This window comes from Camelina sativa, chromosome 19, assembly GCF_000633955.1.
Source record: "Camelina sativa cultivar DH55 chromosome 19, Cs, whole genome shotgun sequence".
Lineage (NCBI taxonomy): Eukaryota > Viridiplantae > Streptophyta > Magnoliopsida > Brassicales > Brassicaceae > Camelina > Camelina sativa.
In genome coordinates, this window is record NC_025703.1 from 19,044,505 (window position 1) to 19,054,950 (window position 10,446).

Consider the following 10,446-nt stretch of genomic DNA (forward strand, 5'->3'; position numbering starts at 1 on the left):
CCACCGGGTTCGCCAGCCAAACGGGGTATTGTACTTCCATTATCTGGTCGGCCTTCATGAGTCGCTCGACTTTGTCTTGTACCGCCTTCGCCTGATCGATGCCGAGACGACGGTGTTTCTGCCGGACTGGTTTGAAAGTAGGATCAACATTTAGTTTATGGCAAGTCACCGATGGATCGATATCGACCATGTCCTTATTGGACCAAGCGAACGTCGAGGATCTAGATTTCAGAAAAGCTATCAGTTCGGTTTTGATCTGAAATTCGAGTTCGACCCCAATTCCAACCATCCGAGAGGGGTCTACTTCGTCTATGTTGACCTGGATAATTTGACACCTTGTGGCCTTTAACCGGTATCATTCTGGCTTATGAGGGTCGGTTAGGTGACCCTCGCTCTGTAATTGCTATGCGTCATCCTTCCGCTGTTGCTTTTTCTCGAGAACAAAGCAAGTCCTGACCATCTTTTGATCGCCGTACAACGTGTAAATCCCTGTGGTAGTTGGAAATTTAATGCAAAGATGATAGGTGGAAGGGACCGCTTGCATCGAATAGATCCAAGGTGAACCTAAGATGGCGTTGTAAATTGGTGGAGCGTCTATGACCACGAACTTGGTTTTGCGTGTTACACCGCCAGTTTGGACCTGCAGATTCACGTCGCCCATTGACATTTTGGCCACACCGTCGTACCCGGTTAGCGTTCTGGACTCTGGTTTGATTTGCTCTGGTGTAACGCCTATTTTTTCCAACGTCTACCAGAACAGGACGTTGACCGTGCTGCCGGTATCCACTAAAACTTGCTGTACATCGAACTCGCCCATCGTGACTTCCACAACCAGGGGGTCATTGTGAGGATGGTGGATTCCCTTTGCATCTTCGGTTGTGAATGTGATGGGATCCGTACTAAGCGTCTCCTCCTCGGAGATCGCCTAAACGCTGCAGATCTGGCGCCCTCGCTTCTTTAAGGCCCAGACCGAATCCTTGCATTCGTCGGTCTGACCAATAATCATAGAGATGCGGCTCCGAGGTGGGATTTGTTCAGCCTGCTGTCCTTTTTGACGCTTGGGTGGTGTCGTGAGGACCTCCGCTGGCGCTGGATTCTGCTGCTCTACAGGGGGTGGCTGTTGCACGTCGCTTGGCGCATTATTCGAGTGGTTACTGCCCTTCTGACCTCGCCCAGGATTGGATCGTCCAAATCTTCCTCCACGACCTCTACCTCCGCGACTGCCGCGGGAAGCTTTAGGTTGATAGACAGCTTTGATCTCGCCAGATAGATATTTCTCGTATAAGTAATTGGACAGATGCTTGCACTCGGTCATGGAATGGCCTCCTAACATGTGGAAATCGCAGTAAAGCTCCTCTTGTGTGCTCGGAGGCGTGTTATCTTGTCCTCCATCTTCGGAGATTGCAGTGACCACCCCACGTTTAGCATCCCTTGGGTCATGGTGCTTCCGAGGTTCTTGGTAGGCGTCTCGGCTTTTCTCTTTCGCCGGAGTTGTACGTGCAGGAGGGGTCTTCCCTGTCCTCTTCTCTTCGTCTTCCTCAACGTATGCGAAACGGGATCCCCGCTGAAGTGCGTCTTCCAAATCCTTGGCCTCTCGGATATTCAGGTCTAGTTGTAACAGCGACCCGGGTATGAGTCCCTTTTTGAAGGCGGCAATCGCGACGTCCTCGGTGACCGAGATGCTGGCATACCTTTCCTTGAATCTGGTATGGTATCGTCGCAAGGGTTCGCCGGGTTCCTGGACAATTTCCCACAACTCAGCGCTGGAAACACCGCGTTCTATGAAGACCCGGTAGTTCCGTAGGAAAGCTGCTGACAGCTGAGCGAAGTTGTCGATCGAGTTCGCTAGGAGTCGAGAGAACCAGGTTAACGCGTTCTCAATTAAACTCTCAACTAATAGCTGACATTGACCAGCGTCCTTTTGTTCTTCGGTGAACCTGGCTTTGGATACGACAGCCATGAACGAGTTCATGTGCTGCATTGGATCCTTAGTCCCTTCATAGGTTGGTAACCTTATTTTTACGGCTAGGACGTACATCTCCAGGACTCATCTGGTAAACGGGGTCTGTTGCGTGGCTTCGAACATCCTGTCGATCTCCGGGGCTGTGCTCACAGCCCGGTGGAGAAGGGATCCCATATCCTGGATTTTGAGGTGGATTTCCTCCAAGTTCGGATGGGGAGCGAAGGTCGGATCTCTCTGAGAGGATTGTCCGACGTGAGGCAGCACCCCTGAGGCTAGCACCGATGGCGCGTGTTGGTCTGGAAATCGGAAAGCCGAAGGTGGCAGATCGCTAAACAGTCGTTGGTTTAAGGGGTCATTCCGCCGAGATGCCTGTGGTGGTGCAGTGTTCTGCTGGAGTAGAGGAGGCGCGGTGCACTTTATTGCGTCCAATCGCTGGTTCGTGTCGGATATCGCTTGGAAGAGATACTTTGAGATCGTTCCGAACACGTGTTGGAGGTCATCCATAGAGACGAGTTGGGGGGGCTGTGATTCTCGCGTGGATGAATTTTGTCTAGCGACAGATCCATCGACAGGTAGCTCCCCGTCAGGTTCCCGGGCTCCGAGATGGCACGCTTCGGCGTCTTGCACCCCGACGGAAGGTGTCACCGAGTCATCTACCGGATTTCCCGATGCGCCGAGGTGACGTCGGTGATAGACACACGTGGTTGGTGCGTCGGTTGGTGGGTCGGTAGCGACGTCCTGTGAGTCGGTGGCTCCGGTAACCGAATTGTCTTGTTGCGGAGCGGTTACGTTGGCGACACCGTTGTTAGATGCTAGAGACATGATTTTGCTTGTTTGAATTTCAAAGGACTCTGAAAGAGAAGTTACTTGAGAAATTAGCTTCCCCACAGACGGCGCCAATTGTAGAAACTGAGTTTCACACAATGAATTTGTTTGAAAGGGGAAACAAATTCAATAATACTATCTCTCTAAGAAATCAGATCAAAGTAGACAAGCAAAGAGGAATTGAAATCTCTTGGAGAATAAGTTAGGTTTTGTTCAAGAACAAAGAAGAATTAAGGTTTTTGTATTAATTGCTGGATGATCTTACAACGAAGGGGTTGCCCTATATTTATAGGTTTTCATAGATCTATTGAATATATCCACTTTCCATATCACGGCCGACCTGATTAAGAAAGTTTCTTGTTTCTTATTAGGTCAGCCCCTGGGCGAGCTGGGATGTCGGTTCGTCACCTTGGAACTAGGCTTCTCGGCGCTATCGGGCCTTTGAAGATGAAATCCTCCTCAGGGTCGAGCTCCCGGTAAAATAACCGGTTTCTTTAATCGGGTTTAGATCGGTATGTTGTGGGTGCCAATTCCTGCACCAACAGATATGATAGGGTTTAAAAATAAAGAAAACAATATTTACTTGTCTAATAAATTGTCTTCCTAACACTTCTGTCTCCAGTATATTAGGTTTTGGATTGTTAAAGAACAAAAAAAAATTATAGACATGTGACTACATGAATTATGAATTAGTTTTGGGAAGAATGCAAGATAAGGAAAGAAAAATTCTTTATAGTTTTCTAACATGTGATTTATTTTTTATCTCTCCAGTTTTAATAAATCTAAAGCATATAGAATAGTATTAATATATATATATATATATATATTGATATATCATGGTTTTTAGCTGTTTTTAGCCATGATATAAGTCTTATTTATAGAGTCTTTTTGGTATTTTTAGAATCTTTTGAGTCTTTATAGGAATTAGCATGGATGAGAGCTTAATGGAGCTAAATAGGAGGATTGGGAGTATAATCAAACATTGAGGCTGAAGCTGCAAAGTTGGGAGACGAATTCAGAGAAGGCATCAACCGATGCAAGTGATGGTGTCGATCGATGCATCATCCAACAGAAGAATCGGAAGTTTTCCCACAAGTTTTGAAGATTTACAAAGCTGCCTCAAAGTTTCCTTATTTGCATCATTAGTCCCTGGACGTGTTTTAGGAATATATATAGGATTTTTATGGTCATTGTTTAGACCTAAGTTTAAATTTTCCTGCAACTTTTGAGAGAAAACCCTGAGAGAAGAATCAAGACTCCTTCAGAGAAGATTCAGAACTCATTTTCTTCTTCTTTTAATCTCTTAATGCAATTTATTCAGAATATGATTTGTGTTCTTACAATTATGTCTGAGTAGATCTGCTTGTTAGGTTTAGAGTTTCTCACTAATTGTTTGGATTCATTATCTTTCTTGTTCTTCACCGTAGGTTGTTCTTAATGTTAGATCTTTGATTAGTCATCTGGATTTAGATCTTAGGATTATTAATTGATATGAGAATATAATTGATTTTTCTGATATAAACCTTTGGTGAGCAAAATTACTTCTTGCAAAGAGATTTGATTTAGTAATTTTGTGAACTTATCTAAACTTGATTTTATTGCTGGTTTTTAACTTGAATTTTGCAAAGAGATTTGGATTTTCAGGTTTTAAAACTTAGATAATATTTGCAGTGAGAACTGATTTATTTTACAATTGTGTTTGAGTGAGTCTTAGCAGTGCTAATAACCAAGGAATGAAAAAACACAAATTAATCGCAGCTAACTCAGGAGCAATGTTCGAATTCTCTACATCTGCAGAGTGCATCGACCGACACACCATCGGCATCGGTCGACACAGAACATCCGGTTTGGTAACACGATTTTGTTCACAATTTCAATACTTATTCGTTTTTGTTTATTTATCTTCGCCAATCTCTTACTTGATAGCACTGGGGACAGTGTGGTTTAAGTCTGGGGGAGGCAATTACTAACTACGTTTTTGTTTTTGAGCGTCAGTCTATAAAAAATTGTTTTATTGAGTCAAAATTTTTGTTGGGAACTATGATTTTTCTTTTTAGTGTACTGTCTTGGTTGATTAAAGCTGCAGATTGAATCCAGAATCTGACTAATGAAAAATCCAAAGGCTGACCAGTAAACCAGAGACATCCAAATTTCCAACAGAATCCATAAAAGCCTGAGGTAACTTCTGTGCTTTTCTTTTTTACCTTATCAAGGAGATTGATGTTCATAGAGCTTGACTCATTGTTCATACCTGACAAGTAAGATTTAGCTGGNATAAAAGAAAATGGTACTCCTCTCCCTTATTAAAGTTTGAAATATTTTTCCTGAGAGCTTTGTTTAAAAAAAAAAAAAGAGTGAATAAAAGATGAAATGATTTTGATCAGTTTAGAGAGGTAGGTAAATTACCTGTGATCTCATTATTCTACTCTTGAGTCAAATGATCACACAAAGCTTGGAAGCAAAGGGTAGGTAAATTACCGTTGACCCCATTATTCGCCTACACCTTTGAGAAAAAAATAATAAGAAAAAAAAACAAAACAAAGCTCAAAGGAAGATTAAAAAGAATAAGTCTGGGGGAGAGAAAGAGTACCACATGTGGTACAAGCTATATCTTGCTTGTTATGGTATTGTACGAGAATGAGTCTAGAAGATTCTTGACATTGATCAAATTGATGAGGCCCACCGATGAAGGCTTAATGGAGGAAGTAGTAGAATTTGGTTTGAATTTGGGATGCTATGATAGTCAAAGGAGAAGTACATGGTGGTTCGATTTGGATTTATCTGCTAAGCATATGGATTATGGTTTGGATGATCATGGCATTACTTTAAAAAGAAAATGAGTTCCTGCGTTTTCAAACCTCTTTCATAGGTCTAAGTTTATGTTGTGCTTGAGGGCAAGCAAAGGCTAAGTCTGGGGGAATTGATGTATCATGGTTTTTAGGTGTTTTTAGCCATAATATAAGTCTTATTTATAAAGTCTTTTTGGTATTTTTAAAGTCTTTTGAGTCTTTATAGGAATTAGCATGGATGGGAGCTTAATGGAGCTAAATAGGAGGATTTGGAGTATAATCAAGCATTGAGGCTGAAGGTGCAAAGTTGGGAGACAAATTCAGAGAAGGCATCGACCGATGCAAGTGATGGTGTCGATCGATGCATCATCCAACAGAAGAATCGGAAGTTTTCCCACAAGTTTTAAAGATTTACAAAGCTGTCCCAAAGTTTCCTTATTTGCATCATTAGTCCCTGGACGTGTTTTAAGAATATATATATAGGATTTTTTTAGTTATTGTTTAGACCTAAGCTTAAATTTTCCTGCAACTTTTGAGAGAAAACCTTGAGAGAAGAATCAATACTCCTTCAGAGAAGATTCAGAACTCATTTTCTTCTTCTTTTAATCTCTTAATGCAGTTTAGTCAGAATATGATTTGTGTTCTTACGATTATGTCTGAGTAGATCTGCTTGTTAGGTTTAGGGTTTCTCACTAGGGATTTCATGGATTGTTAGATTGATTAATTGTTTGGATTCACTATCTTTCTTGTTCTTCACCATAGTTTGTTCTTAATGCTAGATCTTTGATTAGTCATCTGGATTTAGATCTTAGGATTATTAATTGATATGAGAATATAATTGATTTTCCTGACATAAACCTTTGGTGAGCAAAATTACTTCTTGCAAAGAGATTTGATTTAGTAATTTTGTGAACTTATCTAAACTTGATTTTATTGCGGGTTTTTAACTTGAATTTTGCAAAGAGATTTGGATTTTCAGGTTTTAAAACTTAGATAATATTTGCAGTGAGAACTGATTTATTTTACAATTGTGCTTAGAGTTCAAAAACGGTGCTTAATTGTTGAATCCTGCTTACTTAATTAATTGATCTGATTTTCCATGATTTCCTGAGAATTTTCCTAGGTCTGGCGTTTTTAATTCCTGAATTTACAACACTTTTGAATTTTGTTTTTGCATTGCTTTTAAATTAATATTTTTGTTTAGCATAATTAAAAGATTAATAAATCTATTGTGTGATCTAGAATCCTTGTGGATACGATCCCTAAGTACTACAATTGATCTCTTAATTTGAGAGAGTAGCTCAGGGTTAAATTTTGAGCATATCAATTTTTGGCCCCGTTGTCGGGGACTCTTTTGATTTCACCATTAGATTAAAGTCTTTGATTTTGTCTAAATTTTTCTTTTTTATTTTACTCACACACTTTTGTTTATTTTCTCTTGTGTGTTTTAGGGTACATGCCTAAGCCTCACACCAGGAAAAATCCTACTGGTCCAGTTGTGAAGCTTACAAATCAAGAGTTAGGACAACTAGAGCGTGATAACGCAAAAGCAGCCAAGTCAGTGAAGATGGTCAAAACACTCATATTGAGACCTGATGAGGCTGGAGTTTTGAGGGATCAAGAGGGCAATGTGTACAACGAGCAAGGCCAGAAACTTGATGCTGAAGGACGAGTTATTCAGGAAGAACTCGTCGTGGTTGAGGATGATGCACGTGGCGTCGATCGACGCAACGACGGCATCAATCGACACAACCAAGAAGGCATCGACCGACGCAACGTTGGCGTTGATCGACGCAATGCTAGAGCTGGTGCGAATGGTGCGGATTTGGATGGTAACGACCAGCAGAACCCTCAGGGCAGAAGGGATAACAATGGGGAGCTTGTCAAGACTCTTGCGAATTTCAACAGGCCAGACTTATTCTATGAGAACCGATCCGCAATTGTCCCTCCTCCATTCCCCTGGAATGATTTTGAGTTGAAGCCTGCCTACTTTGCTCTTGTTGGACAAAGACCATTCCAGAATCTGCCACATGAGAAGCCCTTAGACCATATTGAGCACTTTGAGGATATAGTCACAAGCATCAAGGCTAATGGAGTCACAGAGGACTATCTCTACTGCAAGCTCTTCCCCTACTCTCTTGTTGGGGAAGCTTTTCATTAGCTAAGGCAACTCAAACCAGGATCTCTGAAGACCTGGAATGACATCAAGGTGGCATTTTTGAACTACTTTTATGATGATGCGATGTTTGATGAGCTGAGGATTAAGCTCTCCACCTTTAGACAAGGACCTGCTGAATCTTACAAAGCTGCTTGGGTGAGGTTCAAGGCATATCAGAGAGACTGTCCGCATCATGGGTTCTCGGAGGTGCAATTGATTAGTATATTCTTCAGTGGTATTGATTGGAGGTATCAGATGGCTTAGGATGTAGCTAGTGATGGGAACTTCAAGACAAGGTATCCAGATAAGGCTGAACAGTTGATTGAAAGGCTAGCATCAAGCAACAGTACCAAGACAGCAGACTTAGAGCGGAGAAGAGCACATGAAGGCAATGATTCAAATCAGTTTGTTGTGGTGAATGCTAAGTTGGATATAGTGCACAATCTTCTTGTGGGAAAGAAGTCTGTCTATTTTGTTGAAGATGTTTAGACTTTTGAGCCAAAGCCAGAGATTACAGAAGATATCAACTATGTTTATGGAGCTGGGTATCAAAATCAAAGATTTGGTCAGAAGAATTCTTTCACAGGAAATCCAAACAGCAACTTCACAAGGACCTATGGATCTTCTTCTTACCAACCCCTCCCTCCACCCAATTCAGAGAGCAAGATGGAATCAATGATTGGACAGATTTTGGAAAGTCAACAGAAGTTGACAGTGGACTTCAATAGAAAGATTGATTCTGTATACACTGAGCTGACTGGGAAATTCGATGCATTGAACACTCATGTCAAAAACCTAGAGAATCAAGTGATTCAGACTGATGGGTCTGTTAAAAGACAAGAGGAACTTCTTTCTAGAAGAACTGAGAACCCCACCCATGCTTGTAATGCGATTTTGGTGAAGGGGGGAGACGAAGATACGTCTGTTGAACCAGCATCGATCGATGCCATCACAATGCATCGATCGATGCAGTCAACATCCATCAAGGCAAACTCACTCCAGAACGAGAGCATTGATCGATGCTCCATCAGTATCGATCGACACCCCCCACGACCACCTTAGGTTTCTCCTCGAGTTCCACCATCTGATTCAGAGCAAGCTTATAAACCGAAGGTTCCTTTTCCTAAGCCTAGGAGATCCAAACAGGAGATTGAAGAAGCTAGATGCAAAGCTATAATGGATAAGGTGATTATAGAGATGCCTTTGATTGATGCAGTCAAGCTCTCTCCTGGTATTAAGCGGTATGTGAAGAGGATGGTCACCAATGGTTTGCGTCCTGAGGAAGGAGCTTTGCTAACCAAGGATGTCAGCTCAATTTTGTTGAATCAGCCTCGACAGAGAAAGAAAGAGAGGAAAGAGAAGGTAGTTGTCTCTGAGAAAGTGAGTGCAATGATCTAGAGTAGGATTGCAAAGAAGTTACCAGATCCTGGAAGCTTTGTACTTAATTACTCTATCTCCACAGGAAGGTTTGCTCACTCATTTTGTGATCTTGGCTCTAGTATTAACCTGATGCCACATTTTGTTGTTGTGAGACTTGGGATGACAGATTTCAAGCCAACTATGATATCTCTTATCTTAGCTGATCGATCCAGAAGGATTCCTGAAGGTGTCTTAGAAGATATTCCAATTAAGATTGGAGATTGCATGATTCCCACTGATTTTGTGGTGTTGAAGTATGACAAAGAGCCTTTTGATCCCCTCATCTTAGGACGCTCTTTCTTGGCTACAGCTGGTGCCATCATTGATGTTAAGAAGGAACACATAGCTTTGAATGTACATGATTTGGTCATGAACTTTGAGATGGACAAGCTGAGAAGGGTTCCCACTATTGATGGTCAGACATTTTCTGTGGAAATTGCATCTGATGATGATCCGATCACAAACCTTCATGGAGAGATTACTGCTGGGTATGTCAAAGAGACGGAGACTGTTGAGAAAGTAAGTAAGCAAGTTGTTAAGCTTGAAGATTGGAGTGGAGATCATCTAATTAATACTAGAGATCATGATGAGGTTTTGATCCATGACAAGTCACTGGTAGATGACGTTTTTGTAATGGAAACACGGATTGTTGAGGAAAGTTGCAGAATCGTTGAAGAAACACGAGTTGCAGGCTCAGCATCGATCAATGCAGCTGTTGTATCGATCGACACACCTCCACGAGTCGACCTGGACTTGTCCAAAACCGAAGATACTCGAGTTGAATCCTTAGCTGCAAGTCCTAGACCAGTTGTAAAGCTGAAATCTCACCATTCCACAGTCCATAACCCACAGGTAAGGCCAAGGTATGCATCTTCTTCACCCTAACCATCTCCTATCATCAATAAGACTTCCAAAGGTACAAAAACTGTTTTGCAGTTAACCAAGCCACAAGATTATCGTAGAGCGCTTGTTCTTCTGTTGATGATTTTGCAGGACTTAAAAGAAAGCCACCCATTTCTAAGCCCCGCCCTGCTCATGATCCTCACATCCTGGGCAGATCTCATGTACCTACTGCCTACACACCCCATTGGATGAAGAGAACATTCTCTCGGAAGCATTCATTGCCATGTTCCGATCCACCAGATGCCTGAGATCCAACACAGTCAAGCTAATGACTGAAAACAAGCGCTTAGTGGGAGGCTACCCACTCATAGTTTTTTTTTTCTTTTCCACTTAAATTGAGTCATTTTTATTCTTACTTTGAGTCAGTTTGAATTTGTATTGAATTATGA

The 10,446-nt window shown here is 41.9% G+C and overlaps 1 protein-coding gene across 1 annotated transcript; it reads right to left on the reverse strand.

The window, feature by feature from the left end:
• On the reverse strand, positions 926-2,038 carry LOC104767979. The gene has a single exon (XM_010491933.1). The coding sequence runs from the start codon at positions 2,036-2,038 to the stop codon at positions 926-928; it is 1,113 nt and encodes a 370-aa protein (XP_010490235.1).

Excerpts from the sequence above, each read along its gene's own strand:
- LOC104767979 (XM_010491933.1), bottom strand. The coding sequence starts at position 2,038 with ATGTACGTCCTAGCCGTAAAAATAAGGTTACCAACCTATGAAGGGACT.